This window comes from Amborella trichopoda, chromosome 1 (assembly GCF_054954075.1).
Source record: "Amborella trichopoda isolate Santa Cruz 75 chromosome 1, AtrichopodaSantaCruz75HAP2 v2.0, whole genome shotgun sequence".
NCBI lineage: Eukaryota > Viridiplantae > Streptophyta > Magnoliopsida > Amborellales > Amborellaceae > Amborella > Amborella trichopoda.
In genome coordinates, this window is record NC_142336.1 from 44,089,962 (window position 1) to 44,116,852 (window position 26,891).

At 37.8% G+C, this 26,891-nt stretch overlaps 2 protein-coding genes across 2 annotated transcripts; both read right to left on the reverse strand.

The window, feature by feature from the left end:
- Positions 1 to 1,885: 1,885 nt before the first annotated feature.
- Positions 1,886 to 4,414, reverse strand: ABCG10 (ABC-2 type transporter family protein). The gene has a single exon (XM_006852384.3). The coding sequence runs from the start codon at positions 4,021 to 4,023 to the stop codon at positions 2,182 to 2,184; it is 1,842 nt and encodes a 613-aa protein (XP_006852446.1). The 5' UTR covers positions 4,024 to 4,414; the 3' UTR covers positions 1,886 to 2,181.
- A 4,245-nt stretch (positions 4,415 to 8,659) lies between these two features.
- Positions 8,660 to 23,170, reverse strand: RIP1 (cobalt ion binding protein). The gene is made up of 4 exons (XM_006852385.4): positions 22,681 to 23,170; positions 10,115 to 10,212; positions 9,964 to 10,029; positions 8,660 to 9,657 (listed from the first exon to the last, which is right to left on the reverse strand). Exons 1-4 carry the CDS (start codon positions 23,097 to 23,099, stop codon positions 8,972 to 8,974), a joined length of 1,269 nt encoding a protein of 422 aa, XP_006852447.1. The 5' UTR covers positions 23,100 to 23,170; the 3' UTR covers positions 8,660 to 8,971.
- Between the last annotated feature and the right edge of the window lie 3,721 nt (positions 23,171 to 26,891).

Genomic DNA, 26,891 nt, shown 5'->3' on the forward strand with positions numbered 1-26,891 from the left:
AACTAAAATACTTCTTATAATTACGATTTCCTCAAAAACGAAAAAATAAAACCCAAGTCCCTGTTATATCGATCTTTGATCCCCATTTTCAATCCTTGAACAACAACAAAAACCATAGGGCTTCAGAGAATTTGATAGAAGATATATGAAGATGATAGGTGTTGTTGGCTTCTTTGATTCAAGCTGTGATGCTAATTTTGATTATTTCAAATTTTTTATTCCCATACTTTACCAGAGTTCAGAGGAAATCCTGGTAATTGGCCTGATTTTCCACATAATAATAGGTTTGTTGGATGAATCACGAAACACTTCTTTTTTTTTTCTTTTTTTTTCTTTTTTTATTATTATTATTTTTTTTGTAAATTCACATTTGGCAGTTGAGTTATTTGTTTATCTGGTCATGGAGTTGACAAGTGGATCTATCACATTTGTTTAGTTTTTATCCATGAGCTCTGTTTTATAGGTGCAGTTGACATACGAATGCATCCGTAGCCGTAGAGATAAAGTGCGACTTCAAATTTTATCATAGTATATAATTTTGATGTAAAATGTTTTTAGGATTATTTTAAAATTTATTTTTATATCTAATTATAAAATTTAAAATTTCAAAAATAGTTAAAATCAAGTAGATATATAATCATATGAAACTCTTGAAAATGGACGGTGTAGATAATATGTTGTAAAATGCATTATTTCTGAGACTTAAAATCTTTTTATTTTTCATGATCATACATCTCAATGTTGAGATGATCAATCAAAGGGTTTTTCAACATTAAAACTATTTTTTTTCAATGAAATTTTGAGGTGCAACCATAGTTCTACATTATAAAGTTGCATTCTTATATAAACTTTTTCCCTGTTTTATTGGGTTGAAAAGTGAATTTATCGTTATGGGAGAGAGAGAGCGGTTGAATGGGCACTATATTTTGTCCGGTTTCCCTCTAGGCTATTTTTTCTCTAACCTTTTTTTTTTTTTTTTCTCTTTATTTTTCAAAAAATAAATGTGGACTTTGTTTCTCGTCTTTCTATCGAAGCATTCTCTCTATCAAAACCACGTCAAAGATGTAAAGTATATTTGATTATTATAAAATAAATTATTCAATTTTAAGTTTCATTGGATAAAATAATTTGAGAAATGTTTTTATATTTTTCTTATAGGATAGAAGATCTATGCTTCCCTTACCATCCAGCCATCCAATTTTGATCAAGAGAGTCACTCACCGTTTGATCTTAGATCTGGCGTTTCAAAGCTTTATATATATATATATATATATATATATATATATATATATATATATATATATATATACAAATTGTATGAATATGAAATTTAGTATGTGTCATCTTCTCATTGGGGCACACCTATAAAAAATATTAAAAATAATTTTTTGATAAAATATAATGACCAAAAAACCTCTTGAAATTTTCAGAGGTATTTTGATCGTTTTATTTTATTAAAAATATTCTTTTAATATTTTTCACTAGTACGTGTCAAAATAGTTTATAAAAAAAAGATTAAAAATAAAATAATGTAGAGATGTGACATTGTGATTAGGACAATGTTAACCCTCCATTTAGAATAGATGATTGGATAAAAGGGAAATATATAAGTTTTATGTTGTAGGGGAAACATAAAAAGCGTATCCAAATAATTTTAAAATGAGATAGATCTTAAAAAGAAGAAGTTTTTCAGGCCAGGTGGGCCCTAGCTCCATCAAAGAGTTCGGGCCGGGTTGGTCACGGACAGTTTGGGCCTTAGACCGGGTCATTGGCAGCCCGAACAGACTTTAAATTATGACCACCACCACCCCGACAAACTATAATTACTAGAATGCAATAAGTACTGCATGGATTCTAAGGTCTAACGCTTGAAAACAGCAAAAGGTTAAAAAAAAAGCACTTCAAATGAATAAGTTATTAATGATTTTGGGGGCCGTTTCCCAAGTGGAGCACAAGCAAAGAGCTTATGAAACTCTCTGATCAAAAGCCCCACGCACAACAAGAAATTACCAAGTCCCAAGACACTCAACTTCCCTTCCCCCTTCCAAAAGCGCGGGCCCCAAACTTGTACCCTCATTGTACCGGGCCAAGGCCCACACAAAAGTCAGGAGCCACGAATCCACCAGCCCAAACCAAACACTGGGCTCAGTCCAGAGGCCTGATCAACCAGCATTGCGCCTCTCATTTCCTCGTCTTAGAGCACCTGAACCAAAGGATCAAAAAACAGAGCACCCTGTATCCACAAACAAAGAGCAGCATCACGGCCACGTTGCTCCACTTCTGCCTCACCCTCAGACCCTGTTGCTCCAAAAACCCGGCCCCATCGAGCGCGCAGCCACCAATGCCCTGCTGTAAGCACCGGGAGCCCCCGGTGCCCGTGTACTCGTTGATCAGGAAGGCCTCGAAGGGGTACTTGAAGAGGCTCAAATAGTGCATGAAGACCCAGTATTTTGGTATGCTCCCCTTTGAAATGAAATAACCAGAGAAGAGGAAGAAGGCACCCATGAAGCCAGCAATGAGGGAGTTTCCCATTATGAAATTAGGCACCAGTGCGCTGAAGCAGGCAACGAATGAATTCGCCATGAGAAGCACCAGCCACACCACGCCCACGAAGTAGGTGAAGGCGGGGAACCCCTTCCGGAGGCCGACGAGCCAGTACACAGGAATAGAGTATAGGAGAGCCACCATTAACAAGAAGGGGATGAACACTAAAGCATTGGCTATAACGTAGGCTGAGACCCTGTAAGCTCCTCTAGAGGTTTCTCTGGTTAAGATTTTCCTCTCCTGTAAGTAGATGGGGAGCCCCTCTGTTGTGGAGGAGAGAAGGAAAGTGAGACTGAAAGCAAAGAAACCAACCTTCTCTTGCATTCCTGCTTCACCATAGCCGATGTTTAGAAATATCGTTCCGAGCCCGAACCCTGCAACTAAGGCCTGCAGGGTTCGGGCCGCGAAGAGCTGCTTTGTCCTCAGAGTGTTCTTGCAAAACCTGCTTGTTAGTATGGACACCTCGCGCACCCATGAATTGGCATAGCCCATGGATCTGTCTGAGCGTACAGAGCAAGACTCGCCTTTGTCTGATGTTGCTTTTCCATGGCGAAATTGATCAGATAGGAGGAAGAGCTCGTTGAGAGTTGCAGAGTGGTGCAGGATCTTGTGCCTTTGCAAGCTATCCATGGCGTCGATCGCAAACTCGAGGACATTCACATGAGGAGGGATACGGTTCCCGGCGAGCTTGAGCCTGGTTTCGAGCAACCCAAGTGAGCCATGGTGCAGGACCGACCCGTCTTCTAAAAGCAAGACCGAATCCACCAGCTCCAGGATTCGAAATCCCGGCTGGTGTATGCTCAACACGATAGTTCGCCCATGCACCACCGCCATGTCCCGAAGCATCGACACCACCTGCAACGCAGAGGCGCTGTCCAGCCCTGATGTTGGCTCGTCGAGCAAGAGAACAGCAGGGTCATGCACCGTGTCGACACCGATGGAAACCCTCCGCCGCTCACCTCCAGAGATCCCCCTTGCATCCTCAGCTCCCACCCTCTGTCTCGCCACATGCTCCAGGCCAAGCTCACGCACCAGCGTGCGCACCCTGCATGCTCTCTCTCTCGCTCCGCCCCTCACCCGCAAGCACGCACTGTACATGAGCGTCTCCTCCACAGTGAGCAAAGGGAACAACGCGTCATCCTGGGTCACATACCCCGATATCCTCCTCAACCTCGACCCGTCGATCGGCTTACGATTGACAAGAACCTCCCCAGAAAAGCTCCCCGGAGACACCTTCCCAGCAAGGATCTCTAGAAGGGTCGATTTTCCCGCACCGCTCGGCCCAGCAATCGCCAGGATCTCCCCCGGCCGAGCCTCGCAGGTGACACCGCACAGAATGTAGCGCGCCTTGGCACCCGAACCCCGCCACCAGTGGCCGTCGCGCGGGACCAGCTTGTAGCTCAGCTTGTTGGCCTGTAATGTGTATGCTGGCTTCGCTTTCTGTGAAGAGAACCCATCGTTTTTTGCTATGAGCTCCATTAGCAAAGAGGGAAGAAGCAGAGCAATGGTGGTGACATGAGAGAGTGGTGTAGTGGTACTGTTTGGGTGGTGGGTTGGTGCAGGAAGAGTTGAGCTAACTGCACCAAACTGGGGAGTGTTCAGAAGAAGGAAAACACGTTATTGACCGGGCCCTCTCATTGCGGGTCACGTAAATAAGGTTTGAAGGCGGGGGTTTCGATGGGCAGGGCGTGATGCAGCAGGTGCACTCACCAACTACCGTCCTACTCCCAACGAACTCACGCAGCAAAGGCGTTTCTTCACTTCAGGCCCTTCACCTCCCTTCCATTGGACATGGGTTTCTAGACCTATGGCTTCTTGTAATATTATTAAGGAAAAGTATACGACAAGACCATTTTCCTTTTGGTCGCGATTAATCTTGGTCATTGGATGTAAAATTGGGTGGCCGCATTTATTTCATTGACCAATTTTAAAGTTCAAAAAAATAGTTTTCGAACTTTGTGATACACTCTAACTATCAAATTTCACTGCGGATGATTGTAAGCATTTGTGACCTCCATGCATTAAAGGTAAACAGTCTCATTATATACAATTTCTATTATTAATAGAAAATGTATACAATGAGACTATTTATCTTTGGTACAAAGTAGCCGCATTGGATGGTTGTAAGTAATTATGACATCTTTGTATCAACACTAACTTGTAGAAAACATCTACAATAAAATAAATATGTTGTGCAAATGGCTTGATGATCTAGAGTTATCCCCCTCCAAGCAAGTAATAAATAACGATGGGGAGATTGGGAGGACATAACCCAACTTGTGACTCCCATTGTCTCCCAAGTTGGATGGCGATAAGGGTGGCAATGGGCCAAGATGCCCGGCCTGTCAGCCTACTCTAAAAAAACCTAGGGTCAAGGCTACGAAATGTGCACGATCAACCCAGCTCTAAAAAAACTAGGGCCTAGGCCACAAAATGCAGCCTAACCATCAGGCTGGGGCTGGGCAATCACGACCTGAGGGTAAGGCCGGGCCACGCTGGGCATGGGCCACGTCCAACCCAGTTCAGCCTGGCCTGACCCTTGTTTTCTTTGTTTCTTCCTTTTTTTTTTTTTTTTTTTATTTATTTGGCTCAGTCTGGTCCGTCCTTAATAAAGGAAATGACTTGGCATGGGCTAAAGCCTTTTTGGCCGGTTCAAGGCCGAGCCGGGTTTGGGCTGGCCCGTTGCAACCCTAGATGGCGATAACGCTGCTGGCTTTAACATGGCGATGTCCATCATAGCGCACAGCCACACTTATCCACTTTCACATCCCCCTTATTTAAGACATAAAGAAAGACTAAGGGAAATTATTAAAAATATATTTTAATTTTTGGATTATTGAAAATAAACCTCAAATTTTTCAAAGCCTCATCCATATCATTTTTTTCCATTTTTTGTGTCTTTTTAACCAAAATAGCCTTTACAGTAGTCTTAAGACCGCGAAGACATCATGGTAGACTCACTACTGTGATGGTTGGGTGGTTTAATGTTTTGAGGTATCACGGTATTTAAACAGTTGTGATGGTCGTTGAGAGGCATCACGACACTTAAAAAGCTGTGATGGTCATTAAGAGTTATTATACCCTATGATGAAGGTATAACAGTTAAATTAGAATCGTGATAGTCCAATAAACCATCACGGTTCTTTAAGTGCCGTGATGCTTCAAAACTACATTTGACTTACAACCGGCCATGAGCATCACAGTTTTTAATAGACCGTGATGCCTTCATAGTTCTAAGACTACTGTGAAGGCTATTTTCGTCTACTCACCCAGAAAGGGGTTTGGATGAGGTTTTGGAAAGTTTACGATTTATTTATAATAAATCCAAAAATTAAGGTATATTTTTTATAAGGAAAAAGTTTATATAAAGCTAAGGCTTTAAGCAATCAAATTAGAGCCCACCCCAAAAATTTTACTAGAAGAGGTTGTTTTAATGTCCTCAAATTGATCATCTCATCAAGATGCATGGACATGAGAAAAAATTGGATTTCAAGTTTTGGAAATAGTGCATCTTCTAATGCATTTTAGACCATCAATTTTCAAGTTTTCATAGATCTCCTCGATCTATACTATTTTTTATGCTTTAAATTTTATAATTAAATATGAAAATATATTTTAAGGCTATCACTAAGATTTTCAATATTGAAACCACATTTCTCCACATTATTTGAAGGTGTGCTTTACTTTGATTATTTAGAACCTCGGCTCTATACAAACCACACCTTTTTTTATAATTTCTCAAAGATTAAAGGAGGCTGTGCTTAGTGTATTCATAAACTATGGGGCTCATCCCTAGAATATTTGAGAAATCTTATTTTTTAATAAATTACCTTGTTGTTGTTGGTAATTCGGAACTTTAAACATGTCCAAGAATGGGGTTGGGGTCGTGGTGGTAGCGTCACTTGTGCCCAAACTAAGGTCTAGGCTTCCATTCTTACCTAACACATTAAAAAACCACTAACGATTTCAAAAACGGATAGAGGCTCGTCATCTCCACTAAATTATCTACAAAAAAACCAAAAAAACAAAAATTTAATGCATCTTCTTAAAACTAGTCCGTAGTTCCCCGGATATCCTGTTTGTTTAATGGTGATGAGGAGTTTGAAAATACAATAATGCATAAAAAAAAAGTTTGAAAATACAATAATGAAAGAGAAGACATCCATTGAATTCAAGGGACATGGTTCCTCTCCCCAACCATCTTATCTATCGTCGGGGACCTGAAAAATCTAAACCGCATTTTTGCCCATTTACCACTATTCGAACACTACCATTTTGCCCATTTGCCACTATTCAAACATAAGACCCTGTGTTTTTCCATGAAAAGAAATAAAAAGATATGGCAAAGTGTTAAATTGTTCATCTCTCATTGATATATATATATATATATATATATATATGAAAATATTAACATAAACGTTGAAAGAGAAGAGAGTGTACATGATAAAAAAATTGGGCACCTACAGACCGGGGCCTCTATACAAAATATAGCTTCTCACATATAGGGAGCTCTATACCAAAAACTACCCGTAAGCGGGGGTGTAAAGTACAAGTCCAAAAATAAGTACAAGGGGAGAAATTCCTATCGTGTTACAAAAGGTCGCAGTCTACCGAAAAACTTGGACATTATTGCTTGCGGCACTATCTTTAGCAAGAGCGTTGGCCTTTCAGTTCCCCTCCTTCCAAATATGCATCCACAAAACGTTCATAGCTATATTTTATTAAAAATTGGTGCTAGTGACCAAGGGCATCTAGAGGAGCCATAGCCCTAGGAAATGACACTCTTGGATCAAGATTGAGCTCCAAGAGGGTTCCAAGAATTTGAGGCCTTCGAAAAGGGCGAGAGCCTCAACCGATTAGGAGTCGTGATGGCCAGTGTGCTTTGAGAAGGAAACTAGGGTTGTACTTGTGTGGTTTCTAATTAGTCCTTCGATACCCATAGGTCCAGGGTTGCCAAAGGAGCAATCGTCAAAATTCAATTTTGATTGGTCTAATTCCAGCAATCTCCACTGGGAGACACATGGAACATGGGGATGTTCTCTTGGCCCAGATGACCCGAAGTGTAGCTACGACCATGGCCTGGGCCCAGATGACCCAAAGTGTAGCTATGACCATGGCCTTCCACAAGAGGATACTGAATTTAGGTTAAAGAAAGAAATGGAGGGAAGTAAATTTAGGTTAAAGAAAGAAAGGGAGGGAAGTAAAGAGGTGGGGGAATGACTTGGGAGTCGCCTATTACCAACTGAAATGTCGAAAAAGAGCCGTCATATGCTAGGGGCCAACGGATAAATAAGTAGGCGTTGGATTCTTATGGAAATATGTACAATGAGAGTTTTTTTAAGAAATAGTCTCCAATTCCATTTACGTTTAACTTATGGAAATATGTACAATGAGACTATTTGCTTTTGATACATACATATCACAAATCTTGATTTAAATTGGGTGGCTGAAAATGTGACATTATTTATTCACCTAATTCAAAGTAAAATTTCTTAAATATCGTGACACCTTCACTTATTGGATATCACATCCAATGACTAAAACTGATTATAATCTCTTTGTACAAAAAATAAATGATTTACACAATTTCTTAACTTATTAGTCTACATTGACAACTTCAAACTTGCATTACATATTTTTAGCAAGTGTAAAAGAGGATTATGTTAAAAACAGATAAGAATTCATAAGGGGAAAATTATCAAAAATACCATGGAGAGTTGCACTGTTTGTCATTTTGCATGTTGATCATGTGCATTTTTATAAGTATTTTAAGAAAAAATTTAAAAAAATGTGCAAAGTGATAATAGTGTACCTTTAATAGATATTTTGATAAATTTCCCTTTAAAACAAAGAATACAACTATGAATGCCTACTAAACAAAAACTTTTTAGCACTACAGATTCTTACCAAAATGGCGTGTTGGCTTTGCCAGTATCCCATAATAATCTCAAGACGCAATCCCTTCAACATCTTTCCTAGAAATTAATTTGTAGCATCAACTTCCCAATGATCATGCATCAAATAGCTATGAAGTTCCACTTATTGAAAAGAAATAATGATAAAAACAACCACCAATCAGTGGTTGAGACCCATTCTATGCAAACCAAGAAATGCGTTTTACCTTCAGGTGCAAACAAGATTAAAAGAGAAGATCAAAATTCTGACCACATATACAGACCAGATAAAATGATAATCAAACAGTCAATGACCACAAAGTTTGAAAACGAAAGCAAAAGGTACTGCTCAGCATGGCTGAGCACCTAGAACTCAACTGCAAACCGTCACAGTTAACAACTATATTCCCCACAACGAGGGGTACATAATATCCAAAGCAAGTGCGAAAAAGCTATAATTGTCAAGTCCTACACTTCAGCATAATACTGCAACCTTTGTCCCCTATACTTCAAAATATCAGGGAGAAACCTCATTAATAGTTTCTATTTGGCATGGGAGGCATATCTCTGACAGGCATTTCTCTGCCTTGATAGTTACCCGGAGGCCCTTGATAGTTGCCAGGAGGGCCTTGATAATTACCAGGAGGCCCCTGATAGTTGCCTGGAGGCCCCTGATGAGGCCCCTGATAGTTGCCCGGAGGCCCCTGATGAGGCCCCTGATAGTTGCCTGGAGGCCCCTGGTGATTGCCAGGAGGCCCCTGATAGTTGCCTGGAGGCCCCTGATTATTGCCAGGAGGCCCCTGATTATTGCCAGGAGGCATGCCCCCCATGTCCCTGTTGGGTATATCCCTGTTCTGGAAACCCGTGTTTGGCATTCCAGCCGTTTCTCTGTTGGGGAAATTTCTATTCTGAAAATCTCTATTAGGCATGTCTCTGTTTTGGTAGTCCATGTTTGGGCCCGGACCCATATCTCTTTGAGGCATATCACTCGGAGGCATCGGATTCTGACTGCCACGGTTCTGGAACTCTGGATTAGGCATCGGTGGCATGTCTCTGTTCTGCATGTTCTCTCTCCTCCGCTCAAAATTCCTTGACCTATCAAAATTCCGGGGCCTGTCACTGCGTCTGGACCTCTCATTTGCACGTGCATTGTTCCTAACCCATTCCTCATGGTATTTGGGATCATATGGAACAGCTTTTCCATCAATAAAAGGTTCTCCTGCACAAAAGCAAAGTGAAAAAAAGAAAATTTTAGCAACTTGACTATGCATAGAGAACAGTCAACAGTAAAGTAGGAGAGCCATTTCAATTTTGATGCCTCAACAAACCAAGAAATCAACATCGCACTGTAATGACCAGATGATTTCGCATTCATGTTGAAATAACAGAAACTAAAAGTATGTCCTGGACTGAATAAGCTTATTTTAGTTTATATGACGTTATGCAAGTACATTACACAATGGAACAAACACTTTGGTTTGGATTTATCTTTCTCTCTTTTAGAACATACAGGAGCGGTGCCTACCTCCATAGTCCTTATTCTTGACATCCAGATATGAATCAGGAAGAACCCATCGAACCTTCGGCAAAGCTGTAATGCACCTCATAAACAACATAAGTAAGACACCTTCGATAATTATATTTGATTGCATAAAAGAATGTTACAAATCACATACGTTTAAGCTTGTAGGACAGCTCCTCTGACACAAGGCATCCAAAAGCAAAGTAGTGTCGGGTTGAAACAGAATAGATCTTCATCCTAGCTTCCTCTTCGCTGCAAACAAAACAAAAACAAAGTAATACAACTGCCAAAAGCAGAGACAAGAAACATTTTTATCTGAAATGACCAAAATAACCCTGATACATGCAAGCGAAACACTCTAAAAAACTTCATGTCCAACTATTCATTTGGTACAACCCAGACATGCATCTTTAAAATCGACCAAAACAATCCCAAATAATTAATATGTACAAACTACCACAATATTCACATAAATGTATGTGTTCGGGCTCACACATGTATAAGCACAAACACCATACCCACAAAGGAAGAAGAAACAACCAAGTAAAAGCTACTCCAAACCTCAAACAAATAAAAAATTCAACCTCAAACTATCAAAAAGTGCAATAGAATACAAACATACAAAAAATGAACTTTCATAAATAAGTCCATTTTCTAATTCATATGACAATTTAACTGTTGAATAAACAAAAATTATCAAATTAAAAGACAAAAAACCTGCATATAGTCAAAGAATTCTATGCATAACTATAGGCCATCTTTTCAGACTCAAGTATCGCACAAAAAAAAAAAAAAAGTAAAATGTGTATGCTTGTTAAACAATTTCATAAACAAGGAAACATAATTGTGTGACAATACTCGAGTCTCATGCTTAAACAGTAATAATTTGTTATACTGCTTTTTTGAAAATGTGACTCTTTATATTAAAAGCAGTGTATAAGTTACAATGTCGGAATACAAATTGTGGCATGTAAGTATTGGGGATTTGTACAAAATTTCCCCAAAAAAAAAAAAAAAAATTTCCTCCTCAAGATTGGGGTCTAAAACAATGAAAACTAAACCGCACCGAACAGGAGAGGCTGGTCCAAACTAGGAACCCATGGCTAGGCTGCCCATCCAGTCCAAACTACAATACTGGACCAGATGGTCCCGCAACCTAGCAAAAGACTGGTGCACCACCAGTCCAATGCCAAACAAGCTGGTCCCAAAGTTCAATCTTTAAAAGACACAAATTCACCTCTCTTTTTTCTCTCTTCTAAACAAAAACCCTTCGCTTTTCATCATTTTTAACTTCTTTATGAGCATTTCAGTCATTTCCAATGTAAAGAAAGGTTTAGGGTTTTTAAAACAATACTTTTGAAGAGAGAGCTCCTTCAGGGATTTTTACTTTCCCTCCCTCCCTCTCCCTCTTGTGCAAGGGGTGGTTGGAGGGACATTTTCCTGGCAATTTTCGAGGGTGAATCTGGCCATAAATCAGCACTTTTGAAGCCCAAGTAGGCTTATCCAAACATTTTTTTATTGTTTTGTTGCTGGAAAAGATAGAAAAAGCCAAACTTCTGTGGTTTTTTGCAAGAAATCATAAAATGTGTCCTGAACCTCTTGGTTTGTGGTTATTCAGGGTGCCTTTTCATGTGGAAAAAAATTCAGCATATTTCAATTCTTTAGTTGTTTTTACATGTCAAAAAATCCATAATTAATGACCCATTTAATGTGAAACACAAATTTGATGCTATTTTCATTTCCCCTTTGACACCATTTTTGTTGATTTTTCAATTAGGGTAATCTAGTACTCTCACTATTCCTTCCTTTTTCTTAGGGTATGTTGTTTAATGTCTCAGTAATACATGTATACTACATTTATTTCTCATGGTTGGATGTCTCAATAGTAGTTGTATACCACTTTTATATCTCATGATGGAATTCATTTTTTTGCAGTTATTGCCCACTTTTATTCATTGAGTAGGCCTATTTCAAGGAATAGGCCAAAGCGCTCACCAATTAATTAGTAAAAAAACATAGAAAATAATCATTGCTTGACGAGTAACAATTTTTTAAAATTTTTCTACTTTTAGATTTTTCCACTTTTCCATAATTTTCTCTACTTTTCCTTTTTATTCTTTTTATTGATTTTTTACTTATGCAAATTTTCGATCATGTTCCCCCCACCCACAAAAGACGTTGCTTTTTACATTGATACAGGTTTTTCATATTTTAACTTTTTCCCAAAATGCTCCAATTTTACCTTTAAGATCCGAAGCAATAATGGAGTTAATTTTTTTAAATTGTGACTTTGGACCTTCAACATTCAAAATCATATCTAGAGTTTGAACCTTCAAGGTATGAAGTCAAGACACAAAGTCAAAACCCTCACCTCACAAAACTCACCTCAACACCAACTCTCAAGAAGTCTGTACGATTTGTATTAGTTTTATTAGTTCAGAGTGAGTTATGTGAGGTGAGGGCCCTCGCTTTCGGACCTTCAACGTCCGAAGATAAGAAATTACTTCAGATCTTGAAGAAGGTCCAATGTCACAGTTTAGAAAAAAATGATTTAAGATCTTCAAGTTCCGAAGTCATCACATAAGTTATTACTTCAGATCTTGAAAGTTTGATGTGGGGGTATATTGAAAAGACGGTATTGATATAGAGTACAACATTTTGTGGGGCTTCTTTAAAGGGAAATTTATCAAATTGCTCACAAGAGGAGCAATTAAACACTTTACCCATGTGCTTTGACTTAATTTTAGAATACCCATGAAAATACACATGGTCTTGAGTTGGAATAATTGCATATGGGTAAAAAATCAAATACCTTATCTTTTATAGGTATTTTGATAAGTTTCCTTTCTTTAAAAATCATGCAAATTTAGGGGGTCATGAGAGTAAACTTCCCTTGGCTTTATTGGACCAGTCTGACTAGACGGGTGGCCTCACCAGTTCAATAATTGGTCTGGTCTAACCTAGATTGGTCTAAAAGATATTTGAATGGTGCAGTACAACTCAAAGATTTGGTCGAAGATCGGTCGCAGTCTCCAAGCACAAGAGGTTAATCTTCTCGCCCAATTGGTCATGTTCATTGAGTCGCCTTCGATCAGCATAAGAGATCCCCAACTACTATCAGATAGTTTCAAGTCCAAAAGTAGAGCCTGAGCCTTAGAGGGGTACAGTTCGTGTGTTTAATAGCGCGCCTGAGTAAGCAAGAATGGTTTCAGCAGAGCAAGATGCCACATATGCCAGCTGCACCTAGGTTCTCAAATGAGCAGCCAATGGAGTTAGTTTGGTGGCACCAAAGGCAGGTGCGACCTGAAGTGCAATATTTGGATATGGTCATCGGTTTGAAGGAAAGGTGTTCCGACTGCTACTCAAAGTCCAACCCATAAAAATGTGTGAAACACATTGAGCTTTCAAGCACAAAAGATAATGGTTTGCTTTCAGTTGGTACATGGTCAGATTGTGGGATTCTTTGCTTTCAAATACTTTTGTTTTGCTAAAGTTTGATTGTCCATGGTTCCTCTCTAGGGAATCCCGGCCAGGCAGGTATAGGAGGGATTTTCGGGAACTGCAACAGTATCACCATACACATCTACTCTCTTCCTATCAGGGTCGCAGACTCCACTGAGGCAGAATCCAGAGCTCTTCTTGAAGGTCTCAAATGCTTAAGATCCTACATGGGGTCATCCCCTTCTTGTTGAAGGGGATTCGAAAAATGTCATATCGTGGGCATCTGGTTCTTCAACTCCTCCGTGGAGACTATGGGCTATATTTGAAGAGATTCACGACTTCTGCAGGCGTATTCCAGTCTCATTGATGCATACCTGGAGGAAGGCCAACTGACTCGCTGACGAGCTACCCAAACAGAGAGCAGCCTCTTCACTACTACTAGTATAATGGATCCATAGCTACCTTTTTGCCACTTTTGTCTCTAGATTTTTTGGCCTTTTTTCTCTCTCCTCCTTTCTTTCCTTTCTTGCGTCTTGTTTGTAGGGCTTGTGTAGCCTTTTTTCTTTTTTCTCTTTTCTCTGCTGGTTGCACCCAGCGGTCACCTTCCGCGGTGACTTTTGCCCCTTTGGTTGTGGGTTTGTATCTTTGTATTTCTACTCTAACAATACAATGTTAATTTCTCTCAAAAAAATAAAGCTTCAATGTCCATGTGATTGCCAAAATGGAAGCCAGCATAGAAGCAGGCCTAAGAAAGGCAAGGTGGGAGGGAAGTGAGAACCGCCGTTGACCGTTTCAGGTGTTACCAAACCCATCCAAACTGGTTTAACATAAAATGCAAAGCCGGTGGCCAGCATGCGATGAATAATTTGATCAAGTGACTCCATGCTATCTTTGCACAACAGAAACTTTTTGATGAGATAAATTCCTCTCCGCTGCAAGTGGTTAATTGCTAGAATCTTTTTGGAGATGACAAGCCAGTTAAAGACCAGGACCTTGGGTACGGGTAGGGTGAACCAATCTCTCGAAGCGGCGATGGGCTGATGGGTCTGGTTGATTTGGGTTACGTCAGTAGACAAAGAAGAAACAGCGATCTTACCAATGGGAAAAGAGTGCCAATGGGAAAGATATAGGTCACAGAATTCCTCCTCCTAGGACCTTTCATTCAACCAAGTATCATTCCAAAACCTGATCACCTCCACAGTTTAAGCCGTAAGCCAAATCCCTTTTTAAACACCAAAAAGGACGCAATCACCGCTTTCCAAGCAACCAGTCCAGACATCGGCAGCACCTATGGGTATCCATCCAGACTCATCTAGCCCAAACCTGTGTAGAATGACCTGCTGCCAAAGTACTTGGGTGGCAAAGCGCCCCATTGACTTGCCTAAGATGGCAGTAGATCTCTGACTTCTCTGATGCCTAAGCCCCCTTCCTTTTTAATTTTTACACTCTGATTCCCATCTAACTGCATGGAAATGATATAACTACCATTCTAATCAAGCATTTAGAAGTCGCATACCTAAACTCCCAAGGACCCTAAGGAAATAAAAGAAACTCACATTTGTCATAGCTCTCATCCACTTCATCAGATAAGGAGTCTATTTATCTCAGTCCATCAGAGACGAGGTTAAATCCTAAGTTCTACCCAACTGCCTCTTCACCCTGGCTCTTCATTTCTCTGTCCAATATTTTAATTTCTTTCACAACCTTAGGATTCCATGCTCGCTTCTTGCAAATCAGTTGTGCTTGACAATAAATCATTCTAACTTCATTCGTTCTAAACAAGATAGTAGAATAATTCTAGCTGCTTTATTGTCATGCAGAAGTTACATTACATGTATTTGAAGTAAAAGAATTTAAATACATAACGGGAAAGTATATTCCACTTCAAGGACTCTCCATAAACCAGTCATTGGAAAAAGCGTATACTTTCTAATTCCCATACAAACACATCAACCAAATAATATATTTAACACAAACTGGGGCTTCAAAATAATATATTTAACATAAACTTGGCCCTTGAAGCCTCATTTGCATAAACATATTCTTATTCTGCACATAAATTCAAATGCAGTCAATACTTGTTAAGGATGCAAGTAACCTATTTCTCAAATCTGTAGGGCCTCAACCTAACTAGCCTGTCAATAACTGCAATAACAATGACATTGGGCTCATCAAGAACGTCAAAAGTTATTGGGACTATAGAGCCACAAAAAAAACTGAAATAATGAAGTGACAACATTTTCGCACCTGGGAACAGAGCATTGCACTCTTATTGCCCCTTTAGGCCTAAACAACTCCCTACCTCAATCCACCTTCTTTTGACACTTTGGACATTGGATCAAGCAGTTTGTTGAAGACGACACATTGGATACAAAAGTTGTCAAAAAGGTGGTCGAGTGATGAACCAGACATGAGATAAGCCAATACATCAATGCGTGAAGGCCATGATGCTAACTAATTCATCTCCTAGCTATAATTTTCCAAAATGCGGGAATAGTTGCTCATTTTCTTCTTGAAAATAATTTCATTGGCCTCCCCACAAGATCAAGTCCTCTCACCACTGCATCCTAAAGTTGGTTCTGTGTTTCTGAAGACAAGGTTGATAGACAACTAGAAGTCACAGGAGTTAGATAGGGACTCATAGGTATACCCATGATCTTCCTAGACCAAGTGTCTTTAACAGCATCCACCAAAATAACATAACTCCCAATCCATCCTTTTCTCAAAAGAGGCTCTGAAATATGAAGTTCATGCAAATCTGGCTTTGGTAGTCACATAATATTTGCATTTCTACTCATAAGTTTGAGGACAACAGAATGGTTGTACATTAACTCCAATCCATCCTAACCATGAAGGTTGTTAAATTTGTTAGCATTAGCAATGTATATGAGGATAAAGTTAATTAAGTATCTAATACAAGATGTCCTTGAGAGCAAATTTATAGAACCACATACTGCATTGAGGTATTTATAATAACCGGACTGTTTCTTGTGGCCCTCATCCATACCAACTTCCTTGAAAAGTTCATAAATGAGCTGGCAAATCAGAGACATGTATATATGCGTGTTTATATGCATATACATACACATCTGTGTCTGTGTATAAATAGTAATAATAGATTTGAGAAATTCTGAATTTTGGTGCACGTGTGAACTTTGAGTAACACCACTTAAGAATCTTGAAACTACTAAAATGTACATATGGAAAAAATTACAAAATAATTTATATTCTAGAATATTTATAAACAAGGTTAGAGAAAAGGCCTACTACCCATATCATGGAAGGGAAAATATCAATATATAACAGCTTTATACAGTATATAAATATATATACACAAATTCTTTTTTTACAAATAACTCTTATGTACAGATCGAAAACTTTATGATGGCTTGAAAATCTACTTTCATCCCTAGTTACAAAATTTAAAATTACAGAAATGATACAAATCGAGCAGATATGTAAGCACTTGATAATCTTATATATATATATATATATATATATATATATATATATATATATATATATATAGATATCGAGGTCAAGATGATCAACTAGAGGGTTTTCCTACAACTTCAGAACACTCCTTAAAGGATTTTTGACGTGCAACTTACTTCAACAGAATAAGGTTAACACCGTATACAAAAAAATTCCTTCGTACAATAGAAGGTCGACACCTTCTATAAGCTTTTTCATTGTATGAATGAGGTAAACTTGCACAACATGTGATTGTCAACAACAGGTACAAAACTTGGGACAAAATGGCTAGCACTAAGCTAGGCTGCAAGAGCCTAGGGAAGGGGGGATTGAGGCCAACTCATTACAAGGGATGTACGATCTACCCCTTCTTTGACAAGTACAGCCAGGGACTTAGCTCCATGTCAGGTATGTATAAAAAAAACTCTGGATGACTCACACCAATGAAAGTTGGTCGAACAAACTCTCAAGTCTCCAGGGACGGGGGATGAAGATCATGTTTTGGGAGTCTCCTTCGATGATGAGTGATGAACCCCGACATTTGTCAAGCACTTTCAAGCCCAACAAGAGTGAACAGGATATTCCCAACAGCCTGTAAAAGGTGATTAATATTTTGCCAATGTGGAATTCTCTTCCCCCCCCCCCCCCCCCCCCCCCTTCCCAAAAAAAATAAAGAACGATACTAGAAGGGCCAGGATTCTCTTTTCTTTTAAAGAGAATTCACTGTTTGTATTTAAGGTCAAAATTTTGGTACAAAAAGGACAGTGGCAGTCCACACATTGATTGCATTGTACAAAGCAAGAGAAAGGTCTTCTCTTTTTCTAAAGCATTTTATACATATAAAAGATATTGTGCACCCTTCATAGAGAATAGAAGAGGAAAATTCCCCAAGGGCCAAAGATCAAAAAGGTGCCAAAGGTCCTGGGTCTGGTTCCTAGTATGCTCCGTCCATTGCACAGCTATCGGCTTCCGAATTTGTCTCGGGCCATGTATGTCAAAAGGAGGACCAGGGTTCTCAATGGAACCGCATAGAAGTTTAGCTTGATGACTCCTAGTTCAGGTGGCAGCAACAATGAGGATCTTGAGTACAGGGGACGGGTTGAATGATTTGCGGACATTGGATAGAGAAATCTATAGCTGAGTAGGATCTTAATTCTTTATGAGGCCAAGGGGAGGCACAAAATAATGGTTTACCTGATGCACCTAGTGAGGGTAATGGTTCAGGATCGGTTCCCCATATAAATTTAGTGATCATCCTCCAACCATATAACCCAAATGATGTCTAGTATGGTCAGCTGCCAAAGTATAAGGCTGAGGGCTGGTAGAGCAACCAGACGCTACCTTGAATAGGCTTTCAACTGTTGGAGTGACCCACAGAGTCAAATAATTGAATTAAGAAGGACCAAACTAGACACTGGGTGTGCAATGAACACAGAAATGTGCAATGGACTCCTCTTTTGGCCTTACACATAGTACATCAATGAGCCAGTTGGACTCTCCTAGTTTTGAGAAGAGAGTGCTTTGTTCGAGATGGCCAACCAATTAAACACATGAACCTGATGAAGAAGCAGGGAGAAAGAAGCAGGCCCAATACATAGTGACTGGTCTTGATATTCATGGGTAAGAACATGGTGGAACAAGGAGACCAAGAAAGTCCCTCTAGGGCTAGGGGATCAAATAATCTTGTCACAACCATATTGTGGAAGGAAACAGGCGTGTGCAACTCGATCAGGGACATGAGATCATCAATCTTGACGACATTGGGATAGAATTGAGACAGGGAGCACGCCAGCTGACCACCCAAGTGTTTGACGAATGAGTCAACGGGTGTCCTCTTTGCTAGAGGCCAGGATAAAAGGCTCTTGAAGAGCACGGTCCTTTAGGAAGCAAGTCAGAGTCCGAGTGCCACAGCCATGACTAACTACAAATCATTAGAAGTGGTCAAGGAGGGAGGCTAAGTGCCACCACAACTTCCCAAAGGGGGCAGTGTTAGATGCTTATAGTTTTCAGATCCCCAAACCTCCAACTATTTTAGCTTGCAAATTGTTACTTTGATTAGTTGGAATTTATGGGAGCCACCGGCAACGCCAAAGGAAGTCTCTTATCATGCACTCCAATGTGGGTACAACACTGGCCAGCACCCAAAATAACAACACCTGGAATACCGGGATATTGGATAGGGCTGCCTTCATTAGAGTCATATGGACACCTGTCGACAGGTATCAACCCTTCCAAGAGGCCAAACGCCTCTCAAAATTTTAAAAAATATTGTTATGTTGAGGTTTCTTTAGTCTAACTATGCACAATGGTAGGCCTAGGTACTTAATGGGAAGGGTATCGGTTTCTTATCCCATTCTAAGTGCTAGAGCTCGGATTGTGTATAAGCTAAGAAGCATGATGTTGGTCATGTTGACCCACAACCCCGAAGCCAATTCAAGATATCTCAAGAATAACCAAAGACTGCCAATATGTTGAGGGTGGCATCATAGAAGACAAGGGTGTAATCCGCACATTGAAGGTGAAAGATGGTGGGCCTATACAAAGAGCTAGAGAAACCGCTGAAAATACCACGGGAGTAAACACTGGAGATGGAATAGCTAAAGAAGTCCATGATGATGGGCAATAGTAAAGGAGATGAGAGGTAACCTTGTCGCAATCCATGCAAAAATTATAAGAATCCATAGGGGATCCATTGCTCATAACTGAAAATGGATCAATGATAGACACCTAACTATCCAACCCTCCACTTTCTGCCAAATCCCATCAAGGAGAAAATATGGTCAAAGAAGGTCCAATCAACGTGATTGTAGGCCTTTTCAAAGTCTTGTCTGTAAACAACATTGAGTCTTTTGGACTAGAATCTCATGCTGATGTGCTCGCTTGCAATGAGTGCACAGTTGCGAATTTGTTTGTCTTGTACAAAAGGTCTATCAAGGGAAGAGATTACTAGGTTCAAAACTGATCTTAAGCAGGATGTAAGGACCTTTGAAAGGATTCATAATGGACATAAAATGTTTTTCCTTTTTAAATATTTTGAATCCAGGTATAATAGACTTTATGTCATTAGTATCAGCCTAATATCATCCCATGTAACTTTTAAAACGTCACAATATATGAATATATACACTGATATTGACCAAATACTCACAGTAGCCATCATATCATGGTGTGGAGAGATCCGCAGTCAATATATCAGCAAATATACCCAACATGGTTCACAATAATTTGAACCTTGATCATAAATAAATTAATATATCTATATATATTGACTATTTTGCGCATAGTATTTTACAATTATGCTTTTCTCAACTCATTCTTATGCAGTTTTCAATAAACTTTTGAAGTCCTTATAAAACCCACCAAATAAGGGGCCGTCACGGGTCAAGCCTGAATCCGATCTAACTCTTATCCTCATCTATCCAACTAATATTTGAGTCTCATAAAAGAGACTAAATATATTTTTTTTGATAAAACTAAAAGAGACTAAATATTCTGGATAATATCTAAGTTTTATAAGATAAAAACTTGAAGAGGAAACTCAAGACTTGGCAGATTGACTCGACTTGAGACTCAGCCCCATCCCAAGCCATGTCCAAGTTAGTCAGATGTTGTATTTGTATGAGTAGAAGACATCAAGTTAACCTCGGAATACCATATATTATAAATGATGCACTACTGACATTAATCAAGCATTAACTATTAACGTTTGGTACTCTTAGCAAGATGTTGCTAATTAGATGTTGCCAATTAAAACATCTTGATATGTGAATTACAAGAGCACATTTTAAGATATTTGCATCACTAGCATTCAATAAAGGTGTGGTTTCTATAAGGTTGCAACCTTAAACAATCCAATTAAGGTGCACCTTCGAATTTTATCACAACATATAATTTTGGTGTAAAATTTCTTAGGATTATCTAAAAATCTATTTTTTGATCTAGTTATAAAATTTTAAACTTCAAAAATGGTTAAAATCAAGTATATCTATAAACATATGAAAATCTTGAAAATGGATGGTTAAGATAATGTGTTGCAAGATGCACTATTTCTGGGACTCAAAATCTTTTTTTTTCACATTCATAAATCTTGATGTCGAGATGATCAATTAGAGGGCTTTTCAACATTAAAACAACCTTTTCTAATGATTTTTGGGGCGAATCTGTGATTCTACATTTTAAGGTTGCAACCTTATATAAACCTTTTCCTTCAATAAACATTCTTCTGCAGTTATCTATCAAAGAACAAAAACATGTGAAAACCTCTTTCAACAAGTGGTAAATAAAGTCTTAATGATATCTTAAGTGATTATGTATCATCATCACCAAAGCCTTTTCCCAACTATTTGGGTTTGGCTATATGTGATTATGTATCAATGAACAAAAGAATGCCCATATCCCAGTATAGACTATAGGAGGCATTTACAATTTAGAAGCTGCATCTTTGGGAAGTATTCTAGATTTGTTCAGCCATAAGCTGCCCTTACACAATTTTTTCTTAAGAATTCCATTGAACAAATTTTCTATTTGGTTGCTAACAAATTTTTTGAGGTATGATTGCTGACAATTTTTATGTCTGATATCAACTGGATTTTTGCCCAATTTCCATGGAAAAAAAAAAGGAGGAAAGAAATGAGGACATCTACGCCCCAATAAATCCCTCAAATGAGGTACTCCAATAGTCAAAGTTGCAATATACCAAGACAAGGTTTTAAGATAAGAACAGTTTTCCTTTTCTCAATAATATTCTCAAACTATATACCCCTTGCCCTAGAAGGGCGTTCGGGAAAACAATTTTTTTCAAAAGCTTCAGACGGAAAAAGAGAAAATTTCTGACAACATTTGTCGCCTCCAGATTTGATGTGAAACTTCCAAATAGAAAAAGAAATACAGAGCACATTTGGACCTAAATAAATAAATAGGAAATAAGAAATCCTTTGAAAACCATAGCATCCTCATAGTTTTAGAACATTCCAAACATGTATAGATATTTCACGAAAATATATGTACTATCCAACCTTTCTCACATTTTGTTCCTTTTATGAATCTTACATCAGTTTTTCATGCCAGAGTCCATTATATCCCTTCCAACAGCCCTAATGTAGCAACTAAATCCTCCAGATCACATAGAATTTTTCTATAAACGGACATCAAAAATTTCATGTTTCATAAGTTAGAAACACCGGTCTTATATGATTTACATAACAGACTTCTATCTCCTATTTGGCTAAAAAAATCATTAGAAGTTCCTTAAGATCAGAGCAGAGTAATCAAAATTGAAAATTGAGAACGAACTTCTGCCATATGCTTCCTAACACATAACAAATCCTATCAAATTACAACAGCCATAAATCTTGCTTACATTTTGATAGAATTGGACCAGTTTCAATTCTACATGTTATGGGCACTGCATGAAACATCGATCTACTCCTCACGATATATGGGACATCCAACATGTAAAAAAGTACATTACTTTACGTAATCCATCACAAACAGGGTAAAACACTCCTACTAAAGCAAATCAAGAAAGCAAACGCCATTATTACCCAAAAAGTTAGGTCATTCCAAAATTTCAAGCACAATGGAGAAAATATAGACAAGAAAAGTGGTGAATTGACTGTATACATATTAAGATAAGACAGAACAAAGAATCCACCGTTCCTTCTTAAAAGAAAGGGTCAAAATCCTATTTCAACCCAAAAACAAATATAAAAGATAAGAGAGAATCAAAAGACTAGCCAGTTACCAAAGAGAAAATAAAAGAAAAGAAAAAAGAGGAATAAGACAGAGATAGAAACAAGCCCTTACCTTCCAACCACCTGAGCAAGAGTCTTGATATAGCTATCAATAATATCATCCCTTGTTGGCTCCCCTTCAGGCGGCTCCATGACCACAAGCCAGTGCTCAAAGTCACACCCATCAAGCAAAATGGTCTCCTTTGGCGGCCTATTGCTCCAGTTGGGGGACGGGTCATTCAGAGAAGAGGTAGTAGGCCTTGTAGCAAAGCAACGAAGACCAGAAGAAGAAACCAAGTGGCCATTGATCGCTGGTACAGCAACTGAGAGAGGTCGAAGAAACGAGATAATGCTGGAGCCATGGCTTTTCGTAGCAGAAGCAGAAAGTGAAGATGACCAAAAGGCCCTGAAGAAACCAGGTAAAGGAGAAGCAGAGAAACTCATGGCCGCTGGCCTGAAAATTAGGGTTCGCCCTAGTATCATCGCTACCATTGTTGGGGCACCGGGATGCTCTCCTAAAACCCCAGGTAAGAGTGGAGGGAGATAGGGAGAGAGGGTTTAGTGAGAAAGGAACGATTGAGAATAGGAGTTTATATGCTGTGGGACCTCGTTAGTGTCATTTTATAAATGAACCTTAAATATTCATTAATAGCAAACCTGCCCTTCGACAAAGCAAAGGGCGGTGGACCAAAACCTTGTGTCCGATTTTTCACCCTTTTTTTTCTTAAATTTTGCTCTTTTTTAGAATATTACTTCTTTTATTGATCAAAGGATTGTGTACAACATTTTAAAAAAAAGAAGAACATCAAAAACTAAAGGAAAATTGTTTCATGCCGTCCTCAATAGAAAACTTCCATCTTGAAGATGGGTGCAAATTGCGGTCCATCTAAAAACAATTAATACTAATAGTCCAAATGTTTTTTTAATAAAATTATTATGATTAATTTTCAAATTTTATTTATTTTTTCATATTCGTGATCTCCATGTAGAGGTTATATGTCCTTAAAAATTAGGTCAAAAAATCCATTTCAAAAATAGAGTTTTAAGAGGTGACTCATTTCTATTTGGACTCGTACAAACCGTGTCCGAAACTAAAACAAATTGAAGATTGACACCGCTTTTAATAAGGCCGTCAGCAATCGAATTTGCCTCCCTATAAACATGTTGGAAAAAAATTTGCAAACTAGACCAAAGATCATGAATTCTCAATCCATTTCCTTCTCAACTGCCAAGGAGGTCGCGAAATAAAAGAGCCCCAATTAATAACATTTAATGAAATTCCCTTCGATAACACAAGGACCTAGCACACCTCTTTCGACCATCAGCTCCAGCCGTCGTTCTACAGCTTACATTTCTGCTTCAATAGCTCTCAAGACACCACTGGCTCCTGCATAACAAAAGACCGTAGCTACAGAAAAGTCCCTAAGGATACCTCCAAAGCCCGCTCATTGAGCTACTATCAAAATTAAGTCTCAAACTCTTGCCTTCAAATGCTTTTTTATTTCTTTCCAACCAAATTTTCCATAACACTGCTACCCTACTAATTTCCAAAATCACACATCCGACCTTTCGTAAACCATCCATATATAGATGGTTGATAATTCATATAATCATTTGGCAGTGTTATTTCAATCCCCATCTTGGTAAACAACCATCCCAAATCTCCAAATTTCAGCAGTATAGGAACAATAAAGGAATAAATGTTATCCAAAGTCATCACTCTCTTTGCGCATAAGACATACATTTGTCAATATCCTATCTCATTTCATCAACTTATCAACATATCTCATTTCATCAACTTATCAACAGTTAAAGTTTTTCTTTGAAAAAAAAGGAAAATTGTTTCGTGCGGGCTGGATCACATTTCTACATATGCAGTCCAGATATATAAAGCATCCATCTTAAAGATGGATGCAAATATATGGTCCATCTAAAAACAATTGAAACCTACGATCCAAATGTTTTTTTAATAAATTTATTATTTCCAATTTTAAAATTTATTTATGTATTCATATTCATGATATCCATATTAGATATTATATATCCTCAAAAATTAAGTCCAAAAATCCATTCAAAAATAGATTTGTTTAGGAACCCGTATTTCTACATGTGTGGTCTTATCCAAAAAAGAATCCACAAGAAAAGTTTAACTTTATAATGGATTTTCCAGCACCATAATTTTTTAAAAGAAAACCAATTCTATATCAACCTATCATGAAACAAGATATTATATGCTGATTTGACCATGAACCAATCCCCTTGAACTGAAGGTGGATGCATCTCTTGTAAAGCTTCCTGTAAATCAGAAAATTGAGCAATAACCGAGTCTGAGATTCACAGTCATACGTTGCTGAACAAGTGCACTATAAACCAGGGCTTAAAAATTAAAATCACTTTTACTCCTAACGTGCACCTAGTCATCCACTCCCTAAGAGGCTATACTTAATGTTATATCCACATAAATATTATAAGGAATAAAATAGTGAATGAAAAATATGACTATGATTCTTTCTTTGTACTATGGTAGTGAATTGTGGATAATTGTTTAGCCATATGAGTAAATTGTTTGTGAACATACAATTTCAGTAGACTAATATAGAGAGGATAGAATTTAATTATAATTAATTTAATGATAGTTATGTTTATTTAATAGTCATAAAATAAATTAAATTAATAGTAAGAATTGTTATTATGATCATTATGGATAAAATAAGTAGCCCTTATTGATGAATATGTTATTATAAAATTACAATAAACATCCTTTCGTTATTATTGATATATAATTACGTAATCTACACTTATACCATTATAACTCTTTGATAATATTTTAAATATGATCCTTATTATGTTAGTTATTTTTATAATATGAAAATTTATATTTGGTATCTATTTTCCATTGTAGAATGCGCATCCTAAAAATCTATAGAAAAAAATTGTTCCGACTTGGGAAAACCTCTTATTGATTACCTCGATCTCGAAATGTAAAGAAATAAGGAAAAAAAAAATTACAAGCTCTGAAAATAGTATATCTTGTAACCAATGGTTTAAAAAACGGATCGGTGACCCGGATCGGGCTTTCAAAAAACCGATCCGGATCGGCGAATCGGCGATCCGGATCGGGAATCGGGTGAATCGGTAGGAATAAAGCTTAAAAAAAATTCGAAAAAATTATTAAAATTCATTATAAATATTGGTTTTTAGGAATTCAATAAAAAATGAGGGTACTCCATTAAGAATTTTCATGTTTTTGAATGAATATGCGAATATTGATATGTTCTTTCCCTGCATGAATCGCCATTCAGCATTTAATTTACAGTATTTCGTGCTCATCCCTACACTGTTGCTGTTGGGACTCGATATGTGAATAATATGGCTGGGATAGGGTGGCCTCAGAATCATCATCTCTCTCGTTTTCTCATTGAATAATATGGATTAAAAAAAAAAAAAAACAAATTTTCAAAAAAATCGATCATGGATTAAAAAAAAAATCACAAATTTTCAAAAAATTCTATCATGGATTACAAAAAAAAATTCGATCATGGATTAAACAAAAAAAATCACAAATTTTCAAAAAATTCAATCATGGATTACATAAAATTCGATCATGGATTACATAAAATTCGATCATGGATTACAAAAAAAAACAAACAAAAAAAACAAAAAATTCAATCGCGGATTACAAAAAAAGAAAAAAATAGTTCGATCATGGATTACAAAAAATTCAATCATGGATTACAAAAAACTCTATCATGGGTTACAAAAAAAGCAAAAAACAAAAAATTCAATCATGGATTAAAAAAAAACAAACAAACATTTCGATCATGGATTACAAAAAAAAAACAAACATTTCGATCATGTATTACAAAACATTCGATCATGGATTACAAAAAATTCTATCATGGGTTACAAAAAAAAAAAAAAATCGATCATGGATTACAAGAAAAGAAAACAAACATTTCGATCATGGATTACAAAAAATTCTATTATGGGTTACAAAAAACCCAAAAATTCGATCATGGATTAGCAAAAAAACAAAAACAATTCGATCATGGATTACAAAAAAATCGATCAAGTATTACAAAAAAATCTATCATGGATTACAAAAAAAAAAAAAATAAAAAAAAAAAATAAAAATAAAATATATATATATATATATATATATATATATATATATATATATATATTCCGTACGGAATCGCCGATTCACTGTTCGGACTCACCGATTCCGTACAGTGAATCTGCGATTCACTGTACAGAATCGTCCGGTTCTCTCTAGAACCGGAC